The 27346-nt window shown below is 34.4% G+C and overlaps 1 protein-coding gene across 2 annotated transcripts; it reads right to left on the reverse strand.

Moving 5' to 3' along the window:
* Positions 1-604: 604 nt before the first annotated feature.
* On the reverse strand, positions 605-27097 carry LOC116344761. 2 transcript variants are annotated; one of them, XM_031773495.1, is made up of 6 exons: positions 27005-27097; positions 23293-23799; positions 22978-23194; positions 14039-14239; positions 2769-2942; positions 605-2689 (listed from the first exon to the last, which is right to left on the reverse strand). In XM_031773495.1, exons 2-6 carry the CDS (start codon positions 23527-23529, stop codon positions 1779-1781), a joined length of 1740 nt encoding a protein of 579 aa, XP_031629355.1. In that variant the 5' UTR covers positions 23530-23799; positions 27005-27097; the 3' UTR covers positions 605-1778. The 2 variants fall into 2 exon arrangements, with proteins under 2 accessions (XP_031629355.1, XP_031629353.1); XM_031773493.1 differs by lacking the exon at positions 27005-27097 and adding an exon at positions 26542-26635.
* Between the last annotated feature and the right edge of the window lie 249 nt (positions 27098-27346).

A 27346-nucleotide genomic window follows, 5' to 3' on the forward strand; every position in this document is an offset into this window, starting at 1 on the left:
TCCGTGAAAATTAATTATACATTTGCAAATAAAATTGAATCAATTTTTGCAATTTTGCCCATGACGTAGTGTAGATGACGTTTTAATCAATGGGACTGCATCTGTATTGATTAGATTGGCCGAAGCTAATGGCCCGTTGGCCATTGTTCGTGTCATTAAACATAAACAGATGTGTTTCGATGTTTATAATGATTTATTTAATTTACCTCTCGTTTGCATTCGATATTGATGCGATTTCACAGTGTTCCTTGTGTGTGCGCTGACGAAATAAATGAAAAAGGAAAGAATTGAATGCGAAAAAACACCGTTCAGCACAGCAGGTTTGCAATTTTGATTTGAAAATGTGATTAAAAAGCCGGTCAAATATTTAAGCTAAACATGTTCCATTACATAGAGACACACACACACACAAAGGGCAAGGGTAAAGCATACTCAATTATTTAAATAGACTAATGGACAAATTTTTCAATTGGAAACAACCAAAATATTTATTGTTCACGACATACATATACGACAAAACTACAAATCACAAATGAAACATTTTATTTATAATTTTCTGTTGATGTTGATGTTGTTGTTTGCTTTATCGCATTCGTTTGTTCGTTTTCGTTTTTCAATTAAATGTTAGCCAATGTGTGATTTTCTCGAGAAAAAAAACGTTTTATTTTTTGTTTTAAATTAATATGAATGCATTTTTGGTATACAGTCCAGTTTGGTTCGGATATATGTTTTTTTGTGTTCAACTGTGTATACATTGCATTTCCATTTTCATTTAATTTCTGTCAAATATATTTAATTTAAGTAATGTCTGTGTGTTTTAATGCGCTGAAATTACGGATTACATTCTACTAAATATCTATAGTTAATGTATAGGTATTCTATTATATGCATTTTTATTTATTATTTACGTATAATCATATGTGTCGTTTTATGTACAGAAAAGTATTTTTTTTTTTTTGTTATAAACGTAATGTATGTTTGTTGAATTTTCATTTTGTAAGTGAAATCGGAGCTTTTGATCAGAGATCCAGGGGGTTGGATTATTTCAACCCCAAGAGTGGATTTGAAATTTCCTTTTTGCATATTGGGAAACATTTTTTTCGTAAATTTGAAAGTAAAGATTTCTTTTGGATCTTCACTTTTGCCCAGAAACTGAGTTTGCACTAGATATTAATCGAATTAATCCTTAACATTTTGAAAAAATCTTCAAAATTACCCTTTGGATTTTTCGTAAAATTTTGAAATGAACCCGCACGTTGGATCGCCAACTTCGGAAACTATGCGCGAAATTATATGGTGGTTGCTCCTGTTCAGTTGGGCTTGATACATTTTAATTGGATGGATGCTATTTAGGGGCTTGAGAAAAATTTCAACTTGACTACATTTTCCGTTTTGATTTTCATTTCTTCGCCCGATCTGATTAAATTCGATATGTAAACCGTAAATCATGGTAGTATTTTTCTAAACAAGTGCGTGACTTGCAGTATGATGCGAATGAAAACATGCAATTCATGGTGTTCCTTTATTGAGACATCCTGTGTCATTGATTTAAATACATTAAAATGAAATATAAGGGTGAATTTTCTTTAAAGAGTTTCTTCCAATTCATTTTCTACACATTATTACTATTATTATTAAAGTTTTGTATTAAATACAATATATAATCTTAAGATTGGCAATTCAAACAAACGAAAAGATCTGCCAATCGATTGTGTTTTGGAAATTATTTACAATGGGCCTGAAATTGAATTAACTGTCGTTGTCCATCGATTGTTGTGTTAATATGGTCGCCAGACGTCGACATGTTTTGTTGTTCGACATTTTAACGAATCACTTTTCGTTTTGGCCGAACTGGTATTGCTAACAATTTCAATATCGTCCTCATGTGGGCTAGGTGTGCGTTTTGTTGATGTTACCGGAGGCGATGCGCTCGTTTCTTTTTCCTCGTCCAAATGTGAAATTAATGTGATGCTTCGTTTTGTGCCAAACGAATGTTCATTATTTGATTCGATGCATAGTGAATTCGATTGTGCCAAAATTGTGTCATTGTTATTTATACCGCTGTTCAATCGAAAACCATTGCCGTTTGATTGAAGCGATGTTCGTAACCAAGGAAGTTCGTTGTAATTTCCACCGTATAACTGTGAATACAGCCATTGACTTGGTTGTGGAATCAAAGGTGATTGCAAAAATAATTGGGCGGCCAATGCATGATTCAGTGCATGATTTTGTTGTGGTAATTGTTGATGTAATGGATGAGCAGCAGACGTAGCAGCGGTTGTTGTTGCTACTGTCGGTCTTTGATGTAAATGCGTTTGGAAATTTGAAAGGAAGTCACCTTTCTTTGCGTTTCGATGGATGAGCGATGTGAATGCACCACCATTTCCAGGCGATTCGGTTTGAGTTTGTGGTAATGTGGCCGATTGAAATGGAGACGGGCTACGTCTTTCATCGTCTTCAGTTGAATTGGCTTGTGTCGGTGAACCAGTAACCGATATGTTGTCATTTTCAAATCGATCGTCGTTCAAATTGTCATTTTCATCGGTGTGCGGCGGCGTCAATTGTGATGAATTTGTTAGTGATACATTTGCAGGAGATGAATTTGGGCTTGTTGTACTATGTGGATTATTGTTATTGTTATTTGATGCGGTATTTTGATTGTTCAGTTGCGTTAAGGGCGTTGTTGTACCTATAAATTGAGAAAACATGATGATTGAATTAGTTATTATAAAATCATAGACGGACACTTTTTCGAGAGAGTGACATACGATTTGGTAGTCCCAAAACACTTCGATTTTGATCCAAATGAAGCATATGCGGCGGAAAATGTGATGCTGGCTGAGGATGGAAAAATGGTACATGCGGAAAACCAGGACGATTCGCTAATGTACGCCATTCATGACCAGCTGACAAATGCGCTGGTATGCCGAAATGATGAAAACCTGCATAAAATGAAAATAAATAAAATGTATAAATTTCGGTATTTCATGTCGTAAAATAAAATTGATTGAAATGTATTTCATTTGGTGAAAAACACACATTTATAAACTAACTATAATGCTCACTATTTTCAATTATTTCGATGTCAATTTAATACACATCAATGGATTTAGATATTAATTTTCATAGCTAGTCATCCAGTACGTGTACATGTAACAGCAATGCATATTTTACATGAAACGAGCGCAACATTTGTGCTTGCTTTATTATTGGTTTTGATTAATTCAGTAATTATTTTGTAATAAATCAAAGATTCAAGTGAATCAGACTTCGTTTCTCCAATCGAAAACACTTCAAAGAACTATTTTTTTCGAGATTTCTCTAACAATTTTTCAGTTTTTTTTGGAAAAAGTATAGCATGCTGGGTGGTTTTCACTCATCCATAATATTATGATTAATTCTAAGTTAAGTTTCAAACGAAAACCCAATGAAATGCAACTTATGACGCTTTGGTTGAGATGATGGTTCTAAAAAAAAAACAAAATAAAAGAAATGAACATGTAAAAAGCTTGTTTGTGGCGCACCAATAAAACAGCTTTTTTCCCCACCATCATCATAATCACTGAAAATCGGGCACTTTTTTGTCCTCCAAGTGTATACGACCATATTATTTGCAATGATTTTTAACGAGAGTACATACACACACACGCACACACACATCTATTGGTAGCATTTGTGTTCAAATTCGGGTTTACCTAGTACTACTAGTGGCTAACCTTATATCACGCTACCACGGTTTCCTTACCCGGACCGCATGCATATAAATAAACTTATGTATTTTCTCTCCCACTTTCTGTCTCTCTTTCTCTTCCTTTGTTTCGGTTCAGTTTAGTTTGGTGCGGCAGAGTACACACAAAACTCCTTTGCGTTCAAAACGGCGCGCTCAAGTATCCAACTAGTTGGATAAAAGTCAAACATATCTCTCTCACTGTTTCACCTTTCACCAAGTCGAACTTGGAAATTTCTTTCTTCTTTTCACTTGACGATGATAGCATCGCACACTCGTATATTCTCTTGCTACTATATATATATATATATACATTCCTCTCAAGCTTCTTCCACTGTACATGGTACATCCATTGCGAATGGCATCGATTTTGAGTTGCACACAACGCTTTTAGTGGGAGGTGAAAACAAGCCACGATATTGTGCCATATATGGCTTCTCACACGAACATGCATCAAAACGCCTTTCACTTCAAGAATTCATTACATCTCATCGACCGTGTACATTTTCAATCAATGACCATTCGCTGCTTCTTTCATCGTTTCTATTTTTATGCAATTGAAACTACGTATTTGGTAAAGATTTCTTTTGACATTGATACTTGTTATTTAAATGCGTAATCGATATTATCACATTATTTATTGAATTTGAGAACATTTTATTTTTAGAGATTTTACAAAAAATCAGACGATAGATTTCAAATTGGAAGCGTTTGTTTGTGAATTCTAAAGAAACCGTACCGAAAACAATTTAAAGCGCAAAAAGTGATTTTTCAAGTTCCATTTGTTCGCGCGAAAATGTTCCAAAAAATGACAAATATCATCCATCAGTTTAACCAAACTCATTAAATACGGTATAGAAATTGCAAACTTTTAATCCATTCTCTTCAAAAAAATAACTTTGCATGTATATCGTGACTGCTTACAAATGGCCTAATTTCTTAAATGAACCGCAAAACAGCGCACAGTATTTGCTTTTGCTCGTTTCTTCAAAATGAAAATATCCCAAAATTGTAAAACGCACATATTCTAAAATTGAAGAACGAAGCAAAATAAGTTTTTCGAATAGCAATGACCCGCTATGGAGAATGCTGGCATTTTATGTACGTAATAAAGAAGCAAATATTTCAAAATGTTACAAAGTGGGAGTGAAAACATATTCTCAAAAACAAACCGCATTCATTTGAAATGACAAAAGGTTTTCGCGTTACAAATGTGCTACACAGAGCAATCTCATTAGCCATCTCACTCTCCGTCTCCCTGTTCCTTTTTGCACTCCAAATGTACTATGTACAAATGGTGTAGATTTTGCTTGAGCAATGTTCTTATTTGTTTTTCGGTTTTTGTGCCATGTAGGTGTTTCAAATTGAACGGCTTGTTTGTCGAACGTTTTGTGCAAATAGTTTTATTTAAATGAGATTACCTTTTCAGATTATAATTAAACGAAGGATCAAAGCATTGCCGCATTACATGCACAAACGTACATTTGAACAAGAACGATAATACGCCATTCTGACCATATGTATGTATTTGTGTGCAAAGAAATGCACTATACCACACATACATTCATTGTGTATATTAGTTGAAAGTTTTTATTTCTTTATTGTTTCTCATTTCACCAGTGACGAGATTACCACAAAATGCAATCCAGGAATTAAAATTCTCATTCTTTTCTTTTTTTGGGAATTTGTGAAAGGCAGTGTATGTCATTTCACATTCACGAATTGCATCGCACAAATGGCACACTATATTGTGTGAATTGCGACAAATATAATTGTTACAAAATGTCGAACAAAGTGTGGAAATATTCGCTAGAATTGCGAATACAACTTACGAAATGCTCATTCGGCTGTGTAAATGTTTGTTTAACACCCAGCATAGACTCAGTCACATGAAGGCACGAATATTCTATGTTATATATTTAATTCGGCTATTTATCTAATGTATTACATTGCTTCATTTATGCTAGAGCACACGAGAACTCAAGCGAGCGGATTTCATGTTCCATTGAGAGAAGGACAGAGACACTCACACACAAGAATAACACACATTGAATTTAAAGAGTTGACTGTGTGAAATGGCAAAAGTGTTTGTGATTATCGTTGTCAGTCAAGATTCTTTAGCAGACAGACGAATGCGTACACACACAAGACGAATTCATCATTTCAATTCGTTAAACTACGATATAAAGCCATAATCATCTCCAATCTATAATGCGTATAAAATAAATGATAATGCATAAATGGTATTAACGAATGGCAAGAAATGTGTTGAAATTTTAAGTGAATTTTGACTTGGTTTTGTTGTTCATCGTTGACACACAAAACGATGGGCTGAAGATGCAAACAGGCAGAAAAATTGGTTGAGTGGGTTGAGTGGGTTCGCGGTACTGCAAAGTGATTATAACAGACAAATGATGTGCTTTTTATCATTCTCATTGAAAAGTTGCCATTGTTATTTCGGCGATAAATTTTAATGTCTTTTACCCCTTTTTCTCAACTATGAAGAATGATAGGCATCGCGAATGCGAGCTAACGAGGCGTGAGTTTTTTCCTTTTGTTTAAATACTTCGACCATGCAATGCGACCAAATATTTTTTTTCATGTGTCTTGAAAACCGAATTCAAATGTATATCGTTCAAACCGCATTTACATAGCGCGAATATGCACGGTTAAAATCATCTGAAAATATATTGCCAAATGACATCGGCCAAAAGTGTTGTTTTTTACTCAAAATTCTTATTTCAGTTTTGATACCATCGTAGTTGCTGATGCTGGTGCACACACACACCACCCTAACATAAGCTGTTACAAAATTTAAATGTTGCGCATAAATGACATGTTCGCGCTTTAGCTCGCGCTCGTGAAAATTTTCCCTAATTCCTGCCCGGATCTTGATTGTCATTCTGTGCGCTATATTCTCTGTCGACTATTTAAATAGGAACGCATTAAGCAATGTTAAAGAGTATTTAACCCGTTTCTCGGTGAATTGTGTACAGTCGTTGTGTATTTTCACACAGCCGTTTGCAATTCATTTCTCATCTCATGAAGGTTAATGCCACCAAATGCTATACCGAAATGATACACACCAGCCAAACATTTTTAATACAATTCCTCGTTTTGTTTTACGCAATACGACAGCAGCATATTCAATTATTGTTCCGGGTGCGAGAAAGTGAATTTTCTTTGTCGCGCACACACCAACACCAACATCATGAGCATTTATTTTACACTTTTCGCGAGTTTCATCTATTTAAAATGTTTGGCTTTGCGTATACCAGTGGTTTTTGTCATGTGGTGTGGCGGTTCGATACAATTTCAAGCGAATAAAATTACGCACATGTGTTTTGCGTACATTTTCAAGACGAATTAGGTGCAAACAATAAAGAATCATTGAAACAACGAAATGACAAATAATCATAATATTGCGCCAAATGGAAATTCCGCTCTTGAATGACTGACAAATATTGTGAATAATTTATGACAATGAATATTTGAGTAATTTGGTGCCGTTACTTTGGCGTATTCTTTCTCTCACCATCACTAATTAGGATTTGTCAAAATCCGTTTTACACTCATTGTTTTTCAAAACCATTTTCAATCGACCAATAAGTGAGTGTGCACAATTTCTTTTTTGTATGTTAATTTAAAATCAATTTGCAGTTTGGTTCAGCTCTTTCAGCTTAAATGAGTTTTCTTGGTGCATTTACACCTTTTATTACCGGATTTTGTCTTACTTTGTTTCCACAAAGCGGCAAATGGTTGTGACAATAGAGGAAAATTGTTACACTAAAGAAATAAATCGGCATTTAAATGCTAATGCATACTCAATGCTATTTACACTTTCTCATTTTCGCCGCTCATACAATCATCATTGGTAACTTTGTGCCCCACGCAATCGAATTTGTTGGCATTGAATTAACAGCCCATTTAAACGCAAAACACACAATGCGAGACATTCGCTTCAACCAACAACGTCTTTGAACCCTTTTTTTGCTGAGCACCACTGAGAGAGAGAGAGAGGAAAAAAAGAATCCTTCCACTCTTTAACAGTTTGTAATTAAAAGAAATGACGAAATGACTACAATACAACGGCTTCGCACCCAAAGACATAAAATAGTCAACAGAAAATATTGAAGCGAACATTTAAAACTGTGGACGTGCTTCAATCAACGCCAATTGCAGTTCATTTCTTTTCTTTTTTTGTGTGTGTGTTTTGTTTTTGAAGTGCTTTGTTTTAATTCTTCGGTTAAACCCTTTTTACGACGACAAAGCTACTTCTTATTTTATGCCATACAATTAAATAAATTGGATTTTACATTCAAACGGACGGCCACTTTACATTGACACTTTTTTACCCTAACCAATAGATTTTTTTTTCTCCGAAAGACGCGAAGAATGTCGTAAGATTCATAAATTCCATTTGGACCGCTTCCGCTCTGCGTTCGGTCACATGTTCTTTGTTTAAGGATTCGAAGACAAGTCAAACCCGAAAAAAGTGTTTCGATTTGTTTATTGTGGGATTTACCGAAGATTCTTTTTAATGTGCCATGGTTTAAATTCGAGCTGAAAAGTTTATTTTTTCTAAGCTTACCACATTTTATCACTGACTTCGTTTAATTTATTTCGAAGCCTTGTTTTTTTGATCAGAACACAAATTCAAAGAGTTGTTAAAAGAAGTTGTATATTGACAAAATCTTATTGTTACACAAAAAACAACGATATGGAGATTTGTGAGACTAACAAGGATATGTAGAGCCAAAATCTGTTGAAGACTTTGTGTGTCTTTCGAAAATTCTACGAAAAGTTTCGCCACATTCGGTGATTCAGAAACAGATTCAGTTTTTTTGCTTAATTTCCGAACACATTTGTTATACTATTTAGATCCTTCAAATTTTGAAGACGCTGATAAATACCAATTCAGAAAATGTTTCACAACTTTGATCCATATTGTCCATGCGACAAATTATGGTTTGCCCCATAAATATCAAAATAAATTGAATCTTCTCTTTGCCAGAAGTATAGGTGTAAACAAGTTTACACTTCCCACTCAGTGTGATGTTTTCTCCGGTTCTTCTTTCCCCGACGTGTTTCACAGTGAAAATTTAATAAAATGTTTTGCTATGAAGTTCACAATGAACTTGGATATGACATCGAAAAACTTTGTGTTGCGACATTCTATAAAAGGAATTCACGTTCTGAATTTAAGACATTTGCTGGTGCTAAATATACAGGCTTGCTAATGACTTGAGAGAGTTTAAATCAAGTGAATTATGTTTGATGTATCACACATGTGTTAAAATCGTATATGACGATGCAAAGGCAATGAGCTTGAAATGTCACGTAGTATATGCGCATAATTTATAAAATAAAATTAAGATTTAAAGGAAGCGAAAATAGGAAAAACACAAAACTTTTTTACGAGAAAACAAATGACACTTTTGGGTTTTGGTTTTTTGGCCAGTGAAGTTTTGTAAAATTACGTTCGAATGACAAATAACACGATGTGAAACTTTCGAACCAAATTTACCCGATGAATATTTCATAAGAAGCGGAGAGTGTGAATTAAATTTTTGTTTTTCACTTTTCAGATTAATCGAAGAAACACTCATTTTTCCTATTAGCATTTTTTTTTATAGTTTTTCTATTCAATCTATTAAATTCCTTACTGTAAAACGTCTCCTCTTCAAATTAAAGACTTCAATTACTGTACAGTCTACCAAAATTTGCAGTGAAATATGTTCCCATTCGTCAGTGTATTTCGGTGGGATTGTATGTGTGTGCGTCGCAACATATTTTGTAATGCAACGTTTTTTTTTTGAACAATGAAAACCGCGCGAGTGGCATTAAATTAAGGATAAATATGAAAATTCAGTGAAAATAGTTGAAAGTGCATCGAAGAATAAAATTGTCGTGCAACTCTGTCATGCAGACAAACATAAATACAGACTGTACTGAAACTGCTGTCAACTCAATTCGTATGCTTACAATGTCATTCAATATCATGGTAAAAATCAACGAGGCACACATTCTTCAGCCATTTTATAAAATCAACAGCAAAATATATATGAATCCATAAAATTCATTTTAAACGTTTTTCCTTCGTTGACACATCACCATAGTTTTTGCCAGCCATAATAATATCTGTCAAGATAGAGTCGAACGCTATCATGTATTTATACGGTGTTGTTTTTTAAAAGGAACTTTTCATCCTTCCCGAAATATGTATAAACTCGTCACACAATGTTTGAGTTTATCCGAATAAACAATGCACATGAATATGTTATAACAGTTTTCTCTTGACATTATATTGTTGCTGTGTTGCCTGTCTCATTCTCGATTTAATTTAATATTTTCATTTTGTCTGACAGACACAAGTCAAACTGAACTATATGGTGAATTTTAGAATGAAACAGGTGCTGTATATCTATGTGCGACCCGGAATTTATGCTGAAAAATATGCTCCATCTAAAGAAGGAGTAGCTCGGTTAATCGATAGTTTATGGTATATTTTCGATTAACTTTTTGTTATATTGCTTAATTCTGTCATTGAATTTGAATTTAATATCGTACAAGATACATCAACACTCAATAGTTTTAGCCCGCTCAACTGCACGTACACAATCAGCCTTTGACTGAAATCTGTCGATAGCAGTTTTATCGCTGGTGACACATTTTCGCAAAATATTTTGCACTTCTCGCTATAAAATTTTGGAGAAAAAGTACATTACACAAAAGATGAAAACATAGCGGAATGTGTTGTATGCGAGATTCCATTGTGCTCGAAATTCAAAAACAACTCACTATATTTCTTCAGTTAATTTTCTCATTTTAAAACTCGTAGTTTTTTGTGTGTATAAAAATATTTAAAAGAAAGTTTAAATGTGAAATATTGCCATTTCTCTTCAAATAGAAATTATTTTCTAGACGGAATTGAATCAAAAATTCTTCAATTCAGAATAAAAAATAGAGTTTATAAGACAAAAACGGAAGCTCTTCACTTGAACTTGATATAATATCATTGAACTCAAAGTTTGTAAACATCTTGCAAGATGTGACTAGAAATTCGACATCGAACCGAATACTTTTCGAATTGAATTTCGCATTTTGCTCAAATTTCAAATCATGTAGCAAACTCGATAAAGCGAAACAATACAATTAATAGAGTCGAGTTGTGTGTTGAATAGGGCATGGTGCAAGAGAAGTTCTAATTTTACAATGAACAAACTAAAACAACAGTTTGTAACTAAAGTCAATAAAACATATTGTGCATAGTTCAATCAAGACAAAGAAAGAGAGGGACGAACAGCACCCTCTTATATATTTTCCGTAGGAATCTAATCTCATTTTGTTACTACACATACACACATTTAGCTACGCAATACAAATTTATCCAAACATAAGAACGCACATATGGCGCCATCAGTTGATAGATGCGAGCGAATTCTTTTACAGACACGAAAAAGGAAATGAGACCGTGAATAGACACCTAAAAGTGTTTCGCATTGTTTTGTGATCAAATCACATACAAATTTGTGCAATACTTCACACAAACATGAATACCGAAGCGAAATTCCGTTTTTGTGGGAGAGTCAAAGATCGTCATACGACCACCGCATGACATTGAAAATGAAAAGAAACGAAAATATCGACGAATGTATTTGAAAGAAGAGGCATTCATAAAGTGAATTGACTAGCAACGGCATGGGAGTCGCTGTGGAAACGGCAGAAGCAACTGTCGTCGACACTAGAGATAAACTTCATATTTATTTGATATTTATTTTTTTGTTCGCTACTGAAATCGTTCAATTGTAAGACGAATGCTCTTGATATATGAACTGATGTATTGTATTGTCATGGGTTGTTTTCTCTATCAGCAGCAGCAGCAGCAGAAGCAGCATTTATGCGAGTGAAGTGTTTAGCCCAAATGGAGAGCATTGTATTGACATATCTCATGCAAGAGCGTTCACATTCTCGAAATATTAGATTCAAAAAAATGTGAAGGGGCTCAACACGCACAGTGGCTTTTCAATTCGCATATTTTATACGTGCGAATTGTTTACAGTTTCTTTTGCAACACTTAAGAGGAAGAGAACAGTGAACATATGGCATGTGTAGTGTGCAGTCACCCCATCGTGTGAGCATGAACACTGACACCATACAATCTACTTGCCAAGGCACATAAATATCAAACAGAATTAGGAGACGTTACGTCTCATTGTTCACACACTCACGCATTGTAATACACACATTGTTCAGTGTTACCGAAAGTTGATTGAGAGATAAAGAGTAAGCGAGAGAGAGAGAGGGAGAGAGAGAGAGAGAGAGAGCAGCGAGCAAAGGTCCCAGTGTAGATTAAGTGCAAATAATGTTTGACATGTTACGATATTGACATGCAATTTGACATGTAATTGAATCAATATTATCATACATGTGTGTCTCGGTACATCGTCTCATCGCTAAAATTATCGGTATGAATGGCATTATAGATATATTGTTGGGCGATGATGGAATACAGAATGATTTACACCTTCACAAAATATGTACACAATATTTGCACGTTTTCAATTTGTTAGAAGGGTTGCTTAGGTTCGATTTTGAAATGAATACACACAAATACACATGTTTGCCAATGTAAATACATATTTGGTTCTTTCACTCTCTCTCTCTCTCTCTTTCACACTTTGCATCTCTAGGTGGCCAAATTTTAGGTGTCAAAAATTGATTCACTTGCTGTGAAACAATTCCAAACACATTTCGGTTTTCATTGCAGAGTGTCTTCCACATCGTTTCGCACGTGTACGATTGAGAGACAGAGAAAAATGTTGTACAGTACGATATTTGATCTTGAATTTTCATGCATTATTTATGTAAAATATCTTATTGCTGTTGTGCACATTGTAAACGTCTAAATGTTTGCCAAATAGATGTTGAATTGGTAAACTCAGTCATACACGCCTAGCGTCTTCTAAATCGACGGTACCCCTTTTCAATTGACACGCACAAGGAAAAAATGATTTGTTGGCTTTCTATGCTTACTCTCTATATGGCGCACTTTGCATCATGTACACAACAAATGTGTGACAATTTATAGACTATAATACAATTATCAATTTACACTTTAGCAATTGTCGTCATGGGACCTGCTTTGAATTTGATTTCTTTGGCTTGTACACGGTGATGATTTAACAACAAAAAGAGGGGCATTTTGATTTTGAGCCGAGGAAAGTGAAATATGATTCGAATAGATTTCTTTTTGTAATTCAAATCGTGATTTTTTTGTGTTTATGACATGTCACGGTGCATTTTTGCATGTGTTTTTGCCCTTTGTCGCTATTGCTTTTGGTCGATGTTGATTTTTCAATTAAATTGATAAAAGTAATAAGTGATTATAAATCTAAATGGCATTTCGCCAAATGTATATCCGTTGAGTTGGCATCCAAGCATCCAAAAATCGTTCCCCGTTCAAATCTCGTCACCACATCGGAAATCATATCGATTATAATGTTCGCACGAGTTTGTCGTTTCTGTCGACGGTGGGCAACATAGAAACGGCGTACAATAGTCATACATGTATGCTTTTAAATAAAATGCGAAATGAATAACGATGTAATATTATGATTATAATAAATATTGAAAGTGGGTAGGCGTCAGCTTTCAATATCGTATAATAATTTGTATCGGCAAAAGTCACACGTGCATCGCACATTCGTATTCATGTATTCGTGCTCATATGATTAAAATATATTTTGCATGCGATTACACGCGCACGCGAAAAAAAAACTGCCATGATTTGCACAGCGTTGAAAATTGCCCAAAATTGTGAACATGTGAGCCAGAGATGTGACTGTGTGGAAAAAATCGATTCTTACACACGGCTGTATGCTTTAGAATGGAAATGGGTGATCATGCGAAAAAAAGTAGTATCAGAGAGACAACAGCTTGTATGAATGAGCTGTTTCGAGAATATTTAATTAAATATTTAAAATGTGGTGCTCAAATGCACTTCACAGTACTGGCTGGTGTGATTTGGTTCCCCAAAAAGTATAGTAATTTCACAACTCAACAGGATTCAATGACATAAATTCACCTGAACACGCTTTATTGAGTGGTTGTTTCATAAATTGGTTTTTTTCGCTTGGGCACAGTGACTCATGTTAAATCAAATACCGGTATCTTCTTCTGGGCTCGTGATCAATGCCATACACATTGTGCATTATATGAACATGCGACCGCAGATAAAGCGTTCGATTTAATGAGTCACTATGCGAAGGTTTTTTTTTATTCGGTTGATAATCAATTTTTTTTAAATACCTGGCAATTTGAAAGGTAATCCAGCCATAAGGGGATCGGGTGCAAAACGTTGTGGTCCAAATGCAAATGGATGGAAATTCTGGTGGCGAATTTTTGAGCGTGGTTCACGTGGTCCATCGACGGTTACTTTGATCGCCTTCGTATATGTTGTCACTTGAGCTGGTACGGTTGATATGCATATTGTAAGCGAAAAACTTTTCCCTACAATAAAGAAGAAATGAAAAGAAAAAAAAATGAATATTTCATCATGCGTAATATATGGTAGATTAAATGACAATGTGTGCAAAGCAAATGAATTTCAGTTTCACGAAACGAATAACAAATTTTCAATCCATAAATTTTCGACTGATATTATCTTGCTTAATAAATTATTAGCTCAAGAAAACAATTTCATTCCGGACATAAGACGGAATACGCTCTTTCTCCACTTTTTGAACTCTCACTCACTTCATCGCATGCACTCACATATGAATTCCATTTTGTGTGAGTCAACACCACTCACAACAAAACACAAAACCGACTACTAGAATATGGCATTTTTGTTTATTATTCCTGCATTGGCATCATTTTGCCATTTATTTTTCCGTTTTGTTGATATCGTCTCCAGTTCATATACTCGCCATACGAAATCAATGAAACAGATTTTTACCATTGTCTTCTCCATTTTTGAAACATTCGCTATATTATATGCGCTTTTCGCCTCGATTTTATTATGTTCGTTGTGTGTATTGTTGTGGGTGCACCAAACCGATACGACACACTTGAATTTATGTGCTGGTGTTAAATCATGTGTACGGAAAAAATGTGCGAATACATTCTCGACCATATTAACTAAACGGAGAGTCAACCGATAGAGTCTGTATGATTTTTTGGTTCGTTGTTTCAAGAGCAGGGCACAAGCAAAAACAATTGGATGAAGTCAAGAAAAATTGATTTATGCGCTGGCTGAAAACTGAAGGGAAAATCGTTTATTGAAAAAGGGAAAGCGTCGCTTGTTCAAAAGAACGTGAAAGAATGACAAAAGATTAATGCCCAACCGAAAAACGATCTGCACTATTTTTTATGTCCGCATAGTTTTCGTTCTTTGGCATCACTAGTGATAATTCCATTTTCTTGAGGTTTCAACAACAAATCTTGCATATTTTAAATTTTTTTCTTTTTTGGTTTGATATAAATCAGTATCATAACATTTTTTCATACTAAACGTTTGTTTCCGGTTTATAAACAAGTCCCGTTGAAACCTCAGCCAAAAAGTTCCATGGACTCAAAAGAATGGAAAATCCGAAAAGTCGAGTCTTAACTTCTTATGTTTGTCGTAAAGTCAGAATATTAAAGCATCGATATTGGCGAGATGGATGTGAGCGCGTGCTATGCCGACGGGTGAATTACATTTTTTTTATAGGAACATCATGTTGTATTATTGTTTATGCTCCCGAAAAAACCGGGTAATTGAATCAAACGTTGAATGCGACTAAAAAAAATATTACACATCAAATTGACGACCAATTTTGACGAAATTGCAACAACAATATGGTTATGTATCAATAACCGTTGGATTCAATTCATCCGATTAATTTCACTTCGCTCTTTTTTAAAAAGGGGAGTGAAATTCATCATTGTTGCTGCTGTGTAGGGTGCATTTGTTGCGATGATATTTTTTTTGTGTCAAGTAAACAATCTGTTTTTTTTTTGTTCGTTCAACCTTCTTTATTACGAATTTTGATCGTCTTTTTCATTTTATGAATGTTTTTGCTTTCTTAATGTTCTGCTGACTAAGTCAATTCTCTTTCGGCTTCTGTTTCGTTTTAATAAAATGTCGACTTTATCGCATCAATTTTTGAAGCACCAAAAATACAAACAATTCAAACCAATCGCTTCACATTTTCAACAAATCGTGACACAAACTCGAGGTTGTAACTTGAATTGATTGCATTATAAATTGTGAATTTTTTGCATGCCGAATATTCAGTGTCATATATGTAGTTGAATTTTGTCGAGTTTTAGTGGGTGTTTGGTTAATGGTCAACCACAGGCACTTTCATATAGTTCTCCCCCTCTATCTCTCTATCGTTTTTTCATTTGAATACGTTGCCATTTCGTCGAAAATATTAAATAAAATGGAAAACATTATTTTGGCACGTTGCCAATAGTGTTGTTTAAAATTGCGATATGTTTCGAAAAAAAAAAAACTGAAACTTTTTTCAAGAATCACAATCGCAATTGAGTTTGAGAGCGAACTGACTGTGCAGAGTGTCTATGGAGTTTTGGTCATTGCAATAACTCTGGAGAAAAACGTGATGAACATTATTTCTTATGTGAAAACACACAAAAAAGCAATAACTGCAAACCAGAATTGCTCATAAATTTTTGGCAAGAATATTGACTTTTTCATTTGGTCTATGCGACAACGATGTCTATGTCATTCGGTAGATACAGTCGAAAAGTAATGGATTTGAGATTTTTCTTTTTGTTATGGAAATGTGGATAAACCACTGTAACCAAGAGTATTGTTGCAGAGAAAGTACTGTCTTCTGTAAAATACACCTCGTTAATTGTGACAAGGAAAAAAAAACAGATTCCGGGCGACCGAGACGAAAACAAGTTGAAAAGTGATGATTTTGAAAAGTCACTTTTCCAATCGACACAAACAAGTGAAAAATGCTCGGGAATGACATACTAAAGCAATGCAAAAAAAACCATGTCCGTAGGGGCTCCGAGTGTTTAATGACATACTTGGCTGTTACTTTTGTTTCTTTACATTCCATTTTCATTTATTCTTATTTTTTATTCATTGTCGCCGTGATGTGTTTCACACCGAATGTGGGGAGAGCAAGAGATATGGTCTGTAGTGAATATCGTCTAATGATGAAGGCGGCAGACATGCGTCAGTTGTGATGATTATGGTGCAACAGCATGATTTGAGCGCGGAGAGAATGAAATCAGACGCTCAAGAGATTCGAATATTGTTTTTAAAATGGGATTTAAAAGGACGTAGTAAAATTCAAAACAAGATGGGGAAAATCTTGACGAAAAACAACCGACGCTTCAAAATGAGGGAATTCGTTAAATAGACAATACGCAAAGAAAATAAAGACGAGAAGCAAAAAAAAACCCAAAGAAAATTATTACAAGATTGTAAATTGGTATTTATATTGCGTTTAGCATTTCAGCAGCAGCAGCTTCAACAACAACGGCAGGCAATCGATTTTTTTTTCGTTCGTGATTGCTTCGCCATTTGATGGTGTCTTGTTTTTATTATTGTCAAGCTTATCTAAATACATTTGTATGGGATTTTGTGTCACGTTTATGGTATTTAAATGGAAAGTTATCGGCAAATAAAAATAAATAGAACAGACAACGAAGAACATCAGTAGAGAAGAACCGCTGATGCGATTTGAGTCTTAGCGGTGGTTATACGCGCATTGAATGCTTGACAAAAACCTAAATTCGAAATCCGCTAATGCAAATGCGACAATAAACAATGGTTTAACGTTTATGTATCGTTGGGTAGTTGTGAACGCAAAAATTAAATTGAAAGTCATTTTCGCTTGGAATTCGATTTCAAACGACAATACGGAAAATTGCCAATAATTCAATTGAATTTTGATCGCACACATACAGACAAACTGACTGAAATGAACTGAAGCACACACCAAGACGTCAACAATGATTGCAAATTAATTCGGTACTGAACATGCAACGGCAAGACTAATAATACCAAGAGGCTGCTAAAAACAACCGACAGAATCCGGAAATAAAATCGACCCCAATCTCATTTTTGGTTTGCTTGTTAATACTCTCGCCGCCTTTGAACGAAGTGCTCGCACACAAATCGACTATTTTAAACGGTTTCGATTTTATTAAATTTTCACGCTCGGGTGCTATCGCTCTTTCAGCAAAATCGTAATTAAATTCCTTTTGTTTTTTTTTATTCGCCTTCTTTCTCTTATCTGCCATCATCTTGTTTCAATTCCAGCTCTTACACATTTTGGAATTACTTCTCGAATATCACCAACACTTTCGTCTTTCACTTTTTCCGTCTCTTCGTTTTATAAAAAAAAACTGATTGAAAATGAATTCGCAAACTTACTCACATTCAAATACGTACGGAATGCAAAAGCTTTTTTGACTTCTTCTTGTTTAGATGATATTTCGTTGTGTGCAAATTAAAAGTAAAGATAGAGACAAAGACTTTTGTTTGCTGTTTTTAATTTCATTTGATTTCGAATGCACATTTTTTCACATCAAATTTGAACAATCAACTATTCAGATTGGAATCTGTGACACACTTAGAGTGTACCGATTCATTTGCCTGTAGAAATGCAGTCGAATGAACATTGATTTCGAAAGCAAATGTGCACATAATTTGCTTTCCAGATTTCTCGTGTAGACGGCGGCTCGTATCATCTTGTAGTTTGTATTATTAGATTTGGTGGAAATAAACTAACGTTAGCTATCTGAAGCTTTGCAACAAGAATAAAGAAAAATTGAAGCCAACTAAGCCAGCTCGCTTGTTGCTTAGCAATCCTTAATTTTCGCATTCCTTTTGAGAGTGGACTGGTTTCCCAACAACGGTCGCCGTTTTTTTTCTTGTTTAAAGGAATACACACAGGGCAACCGTTTATTATTGAGCATTGCCATTCAAGAGCATTGCCCAAATATTCTATTCTATTTTTACATAAGAATCTTTCACCTTAAGGTTAAGGTTGGATTTCAATTGGTGTTTCTCGCGCAGGAAATCTCGCATACAATTATATTTAAAATCCCGAAAATACCAATTATTGTGAATTAAAATAAATCCTGGATTTTCCCTATCTGGTGCGTTTCGGACAAATTAGGTGTCCATCCAAACTACGTTCAGGGCGGACGTACACATTTTTGTATAGTCGTTGACAAAACAATGTTCCTACTATGAAAATCACAGATGTATATTACACTGTAATACACGCTGCGTTCTATAATCGCTATAATCTATATGCTATGGCTGTATTTGTGTTCTGATTATTGGAAATGAAATGTTATGCACAAAAACACGTTTTATTTCTCATTTGTATTAGTTCATCTAATTGCGTATATACAAATTATGAATTCCATGAATTTCAAGTTATCCATTTGGTGCCTCAAAATTTTAAGCAATGCATTGGCTCAGTGGTTACGCTTACGGTGCATGACACTGAAAGTCTCAGGTTCGATTCCGTGTGAAAACAATTTTTTTTCTTTCATCTTTTTTTCTTATTTTTTTTATTTCATAGTTTTTTTGCATTGCTCCATTTTTTATGAGTGGAAGAAACAAGAAAAAAAATGAAAGATAAATATTTTTTTTTCTTTATTCTTCCATTCATAATAAATAGAGCAATTCGAAAAAATATAACAAAAATTAAAATAAAAAGGGATCCTAAAAATTTTTTCTCATCATTCTGAACAACTTTGTAGTACATTATTTTTTGATCCGATGAACTTTTGAAAAATTAGGGATTTTACTAATGTATTTCACCATCGCTTTGATTTTTGTGTCGCTTTTTGGCACCATATAATTTCAAATGTTTCCTTGGTTACGCATAACAGTGAAAGACCCAGGTTCGATTCTGTGTGAAAACAAAATATTTTTTCTCTTTTTATTTTAATTTTTGTTATATTTTTTCGAATTGCTCTATTTATTATGAATGGAAGAATCAAGAAAAAAAATGATTCATCGTTCATTTGCTTCAAAAACAAGACATTTCGCCATAAAATGTTAATAAGATTTAATATGTCTAGTTTCAAAGCAAATGAAAGATAAATATTTTTTTTTCTTGTTTCTTCCACTCATAAAAAATGGAGCAATGCAAAAAAACTATGAAATAAAAAAAATAAGAAAAAAAGATGAAAGAAAAAAAAATTGTTTTCACACGGAATCGAACCTGAGACTTTCAGTGTCATGCACCGTAAGCGTAACCACTGAACCAATGCAATGCTTAAAATTTTGAGGCACCAAATGGATAACTTGAAACTCATGGAATTCATAATTTGTATATACGCAATTAGATGAACTAATACAAATGAAAACAAACATCAACATACAAATAAGCTACAGAAAATGTTGCTTTAGTGTTTGTATTTTTGTATGTATTTTTGGAACATTGTTTTGTCAATGACTATACGTTTCCACCTAAATTACGTATTGTGTAAAATGGATTGAAAGTAAAAAGCAAAAAATATCGCAGTTATGAATATAAATATTTAAAATCATTTCAAACCATGACACCATTGCTATGTTCAGCATACACACCGTCCGAGCGAAGAGATTCGTTGAATAGTAGTATATGATGTACGTCATATTATCTATTGTAATATCATAAAATGATGTTTAAAAAGTATTCTCATTCTCAATTCTGTGTCATTTTGTGTATTATTATACCAACCAATATTGACGATGTGTTCTAATTAAAATCCACTTAATAAAATTGACGCAGTAAAGTTTGCACTCCATTATATTGGTGTTGAATTAAATATGGTTGCGCAAGAATTCTATTCGCTTCATATTTATTATCCCTTGCTTTGGTGAAACCGCCGTCACATTCATAAATTGGCATCCATGTTTTTGTGCATTGATTATAATTAGAAAAAGCGCACCGATGTTGACGACCGCATTGTGAACATCACTAAAGAAACGGCATCGCACGCCCAAATTAAAAGGCAAAAAACTTTTCCGCAAACCACTCTCTCCCGTTCCTTTTCCTCTTTTCATTATTTAGGTATTTTTGAACGGCCATCCAACAAACACCGTGATAATAATAATAATTCATTGCCTCTATTAATTTTCTTCAAGTTGAATATTTGATGGTAAGCAAAATTCTTCTGTATGCTATAGACGATGGGATTGAAAAACATCATGTATTTGGGTCGTGCCATTGTGCTCGTGAAGAATTCATTACGAAATATTTTGACCGAAAGCAACGGTGTATGATTTCATGAACCCCTTTTAATAAAATGCCTGTTACATGGAGCAAATCTTGCCGTTGCCATAGCACACTTGCGATACGATATTTTGACTACTGAAAATTAGCTATACAACTCAAGGAGCTATTTATTTTTTAATTCTTAAACAAAACTATGAATACGGGGCATCATCGTCTATGATATTTGATAGATTTTTCAATTATGAAAATGGAAATTTCTCATTTGTTCATTTATACATTCATGAATCTTCAAAAAAAGAAGATTGCATGATTTGTGTATCTTTTCATTTGTTTCTACCAAGTTTTATCATTGGCTTAAATTTTGTCTAACCTTTCGAAAGTCTGTTGGCCTTTTCGTGTGTTAATTTTTTAGGTCAAGTTCTGATTAAGTCAAGGGAATGTTCTTGAAATCTCGTTGTGTTCGTCATTTTATTGAAGATATTATTGTTTATCTAAAGTCAATTTTGGTACATAAATGATTTGTAGCTAATTTTACGTGAGCTGTTTATTGTCTTCCACTCTTCTCTCGCTCTCTCTCTCTCTCTCTCTCTCTCTCTCTCTCTCTCTCTCCACTTCCACAGTAAGTGGATTGAAAGTGGGATTTTAGATTGTGCCACAGGCAAATGTCATTATGCGTCTTTATTATCAACTTTCCAAAAGATACATAAAAGCACAGCAATTGCTACTTGTGATGGTGATGAATTTTCTTTTGGCTTTTGAAATGAAATTTTCACCAAATATTTTTGTTTTCCAAACGAAGAGATAAAGAGAAAAAAGGTATGGTAAAGTGAGATGAATGCTCAGATGAATATCGTTTAACTTATGCATAATGTTGCCGTTTGTATACGCGTGTTTGAGCGAAAAATAAATGTCAGCCATTGTTACGTTTAATAACTTCAGGTGAAATAAATAAATGAAATGTTCTATCGAAACCATTTTTCAAACAAGTGTATATTTGCGAATTGTAGACTGTGGATTTTATCAGGAGAATGAAATGAATGAAAACTGAGACGAATGGGGAAAATAAAAATTGATAAATGAAAAAGAAAAGCCGTAAGAATTAGCAAACAAAAAGTGGCCTTGATGAACGATTTATAAAGGAGAGAGAGCGGAAAAAAATTGAACATCAACGGAATCATTTGTGCCATCACCGATAGAATTGAATACAAGCTGTAGAGACTCGATCCACTTGTCAGGATACTTATTCTTCTTTTTTTTTTCTTCATTTGTATCTCAAGTTCTGCCTTTTTAAATTGTAATAAATAAGGTTTTTGATGTTTCTTTCATTATGTTCATTAATTTTAGATGGGAAAAAGAGCAGAAGCGCGCTCAACGGTAGCAACCGTGCTGTTCAATGACTTGTATCGAGGGGTGGAATAGACTGAACAGTGGTGGAAAAATCGCGAATCAAGAGTGTGCCAGTGAGAAAAAAATGAGCATATTTAAAAAAAGAGAAGTGTACATGATATAAATGTACAACGTGTTACACACCGTTCATTTCAATCCGCACGAGTACAACAAACCATACACTCACATAGTACACCCACAACTAATATAATCTTTCAGTTCTTCATTTCAAATTATCTAACATCGTAATGAGTTCTTCAATTTTGATTTGTATTCTTTGTATTTTTATACGAATTTCGCTTGAAAATAAATGCTCCTTTACAGTTGCCAGATTAATGAAAGCACCAAAAAAAAAATGATAAATGCAGACATACTTGACGCTCATAGTCTAGTGGATGGGCTTTTACAAAGAATGATGATGATGATGATGATGAACGTAGAAAATGGAATTTATTTGTAAATTGACGAACAAGTACTATATGTAAATAATCAAATTTTATACGGTGGATAAAAAATGAGTCACTTAAAAATAATTTCAGAGAAAATATTGCTATTTTTGGGCGTCGGATCTGATGTTTGTTCAATTAAGCGTGGTTAAAATGATTTCATTCACCTCTTTCAATTTTTATTTTAGAGATTTTTTCGTTCACTTACCGCGTCCGCTGCGACCAACAAAGCGTAAATCGTTGAACTTTGCCACTTGGTTCTTCATTACTGCAGTGCAATTACGTAGTTCGCCGCAAAAGTTCTCATCGTTGCCAGCCATCACAGTGACCAGTGTGCCATCGTTTACTTCACCCAATGCCACAACTTTAAAAGCACCTGGTAAAGTCTTGTTCGATCGCCAATGATTGGGTAGGGTTGTACATACCTAGAATCCAAAAGCAAAATCCATTTAACCATTGCATTGCATCGTCTAGCGCATTTTTTCGGGAATTTAAAATTCACAAATAGCATAAGTAAAATTACAATATGTGGTGAGCCAGTTCGAACAAGTTCACCGGGATGTTCAGCCAACAGACTGTCAATGGTGCGTTCAGCCAACTCTTGAGCGGTTAAGAAACCATTGTTATTGGTCTTCGCCGAATCGCTTTTGGTTTGATTGTTATTTTCGTTCGTTGAATTTTTCGTATCCATTGAAGATGATGATGATGATGACAATTGATGATGATTTGTCGTCGACGTCACTTCGGTTGCCAAATGCATTTTTAAATTTCACAATTTTTATTCGTCTTATGTCTTGATTTCACAAAATTTTAAATAGCCATTGATTCATTCACAGTGGACATTTGATTTTAATTGTTTATTTTCCTTCTAATATTATTGATTTTCATTCGTTGTTCTTAACCTTTTTTGATGTTCATGCTCACATTAAGTACTTATTTTTAAATCACTATTTTTATTTATCCAATTTCGATATTTCCTCCAATGATCATATTAGTCCGTTGATCAACCTTTTATTTTTCCATACGAAAACTGAAAATAATGTGAAAACATGAAATTGAAAATGATAGAAATCCTGAAGCTCATCTGAATAGTCATTGAATTTCGGTGTCTGAAATTTGAAATTCTCAGACGGCAAAGATCAAAAGAAAATTGAACCTCTAAAGGAGTGTGTAAAAGAAAGGTTTTTGCTGTTCATTCAAACATAAGTCAAAACTCTGTGTGCCTGTTGTGATGATTAACCATATGAACTCAAATAAAAGACTCTATTCATTGAGTTCATTGAATTGATGTGACGCCGTATCGTTCTACCAAACGAAAAAAAAAAAAACAATATTTGTTTGTATAATTTTCGATATTGTGTGTGCGTTTGACGTGCAAATTTATACGCATTTTCATATTGAATAAAGGTTCACGTCTTTTGTTTGATTCGAAGGTTGAACACTGATTTATATTTCTTGATACACCGAAATAGCGGTGTGATAAACCTACACACACATACATATTTATATCACACATGTTTCAAAACCTTCAATTTCACGCAATTCTCAATTCACATTAAGAAACTAAATCCCTTGTGTTCCGAGTGCTTGTACTCTGAATGGTGGTTAACGTTGAACAAACAATGTGATGACTTTTATTGACAATTCCAATCAAATGTAACTTCCGATTGACATTTCATTCACCCCCGCAATCTCTCAAACACGAACAGCGCCATTGAATTGATTTTAGAGAACAAAAACCCAACAGTTTCGACAATGACAACAATTCCACTGGAACAACGAAATAATATTTTTCACATCACAATGATGACTATTTCAATGAGTCGCAACTGCAATCAAATGCTATATTTTCACAGTGAGGTTGATGTTTGAATGACGTGCAACAATCAAATATGCTAATTGCGAAATGAATGCGTCCACAGCACAATGCCGCCAAAATTCATTGCCAAAATGGCAAATGATAATAATTTTATTGTTTTTGAATATGTGTGTGCGTGTGTGTGTGTGTGTATGTGAGGAGATGCAGGCAGGTGGATGTAGATAGAAAATATAACGCATAAAAACGGATTCAAAATGTCAACGCCACTCAAACAAAGCGCATAAACAGTTTGCATAATAATCCGTTTCGGCGATAATTTTTCGCCATTTGAAATATTTGAACGAGCATCAAAAAGTATTTCATACGTTGACTAATGTCCAGATTTTAGATAGCTGTGTATGCATTAAACTTGGCATTCAGAATGTGTTTTTTGGTAAATGTCGAGAGAAAAAAATGCCATTAAGAGAATGGTAAAGTGTGACAATTTCGGTGTGTGTATAGAAGTGTGTGTCAAAATTGTTAAACAGGTCGAAAATGTTGAAATTGTTGCGTGAAAATATTCACATATCGAATGAGCTTTAAAATAAATGTTTGGCGTGCAGGTGTTTATCATATTGAAACCACACATTTCCGTCGAGTCGACGGTATATAGTCGCATAATCAACAAATCCATGGTCGAAAGTGAGCAATGTGAGCAAGGCAAAAAAAAAAACACTGTGAATGTGAGACAACTATGCATGAAAGTGATTCGGAACAATGAATTCGACCAAACAGATAAATAGGAATGGAACAACAACAAAATGCAGGAAAAAAATAGCGCAACACTAAAGAGGAGCAAATCTGGTTGACATCTGCCACTGTTCGGTGGAGATAGTGTTATGTATAGAGAATTTTAATTGGATTTTTGCAGCTTTGGCATCCCAAGTGAATCAAACTCGAGCGATTGTTGTATGAGTGACTCTGACATTTCAAATGTGATAAAATTTCATTTTTCCTCAATTATGCACACGTTCAGGTGGAACTTTTTTCTGCCGCTTGTCACCACCGTCACCGCCAACCTCGGTTGTTTTTAAGCGCGTTCAACACAAATATTTTCGACGGCTTCTATTTGAGATGTGCATGTTGCACGGCATTTTGAGACACACATTTGAAATATTTGGATTGATACCAACGCGGTCGTGACTGATCACTCAATGGCTCTCCCTCTCTACCTCTATCTAGAAGCCTGTTTAAAGAGTTTCAAACATTTTCATAATATTACTTTGTGTTTGTTGAATGCAAAACTGCGGCCATCGATGTGTGTTGATATGGATTCCATATTATGGATAAACTCAATGGTCAACGCATTGACCATTTAAAGCTGTCACAATTTCCAATGCAACACCACGATCGGTACAATTTTGTTTGCTTCGGCTAAACAATTCACACAGTTCGTGCACACACAAGGTACATGCCAGCAAGAATAAACGAACGAGAGTGGTGAGAATGTGATGGCAAATGCTGGTATACTTATGCGAACCGTATTTAAAATCATGGTGCCGCCACATAAACCGCGAATCGGACTACTACAACCCAACCCCTCCCGCGTTCATTTCACACTTTAGTTTATTCAATGCGCTATTTTATACTTCACATACTTGCATTTGCATCACACATCACCTGAACATACATGTAACATACGCTGATTTAGTGCATTCGAATATATAGTGGGAAAATTACAAAATTCACTTTTAGTTAAAAATAGAATGCATTTTATTTGCACTTGACTGTGTTTGTTTGCGCTAATTATTTTTCCGTTCGTTTCGTGTTTGGTTTTAAAAGCGCATCGTCGACGCCCGTTTTTTTTTAAATCGAAAATTCAGCGTGAAAGCGTGCACTCTTGAAGCAAGTCCAAACAAGCAGGTTGATGTAACTATATATCTATGCAAGTTTTATGTTTAAAAACAATCTTACATTAAATGAGTGGTTTAACTGATTTAAAGCTGTGCCGACCGAAACATGATCCCAAACATACAAACACAATAAAAACAAACACACGCGATCAACATTCACAGTTTGCATACGCTCCATACCAGCTCCAAATTTAGAGTATACACCTGCTGATTAAGCCACAATATTGCCTAGCAATTTATGCAGCACAGCAAATTGGCTTGTTTTGATTTCAATTTCAACACATATAACGAATGAAACACTTTAATACCTCGCATGGACAAATTTAGTTTTAAAATAATATTGGCGGTAATTTTGTTCCATGAAAAATTCGCTGGATTTATTTGAATTTTTTTCTCAAAAGTTTCGAAAAAAATTAAAAAAAAAAAAAAAAAAAAAATAAAAAAAAATCTCGCAATTCTTATGTGCCTTGAATCTAAACAGAAATATTGAGAAGAATCTTTTAATTTTCCAAAGAAAAAACTACCTATTCTTTTTAATTATTGTTTTATTCGAAAATTTAAAACAAAAAAAAATCACTTTGAAAAAAAACTATATATATTCTTCGAGAAATTGCAAACTGTTTCGTCGGTTATTGAGGAAAGCCACGATGGGAAAACAAGTGGTCACATTAAATGTATCACATCGACTGCGCGCACGATATGAACGCAATCGACCACATTCCAAGACTATCTGTGGTAAGCCAAAGGGAAAAAAATGCATCGTCTTCGACCCGCTTGTCGAAGTAAAAAGTAAAAAGACTCAACGGCAAAGAAGAGGGACGGGAGAAAAGAAAAGCGAAAAATAAAAAGCAGCGGATACCCATACA

This window comes from Contarinia nasturtii, unplaced genomic scaffold (genome assembly GCF_009176525.2).
Source record: "Contarinia nasturtii isolate CC-2019 unplaced genomic scaffold, AAFC_CNas_1.1 Cnas_scaffold_1182, whole genome shotgun sequence".
NCBI lineage: Eukaryota > Metazoa > Arthropoda > Insecta > Diptera > Cecidomyiidae > Contarinia > Contarinia nasturtii.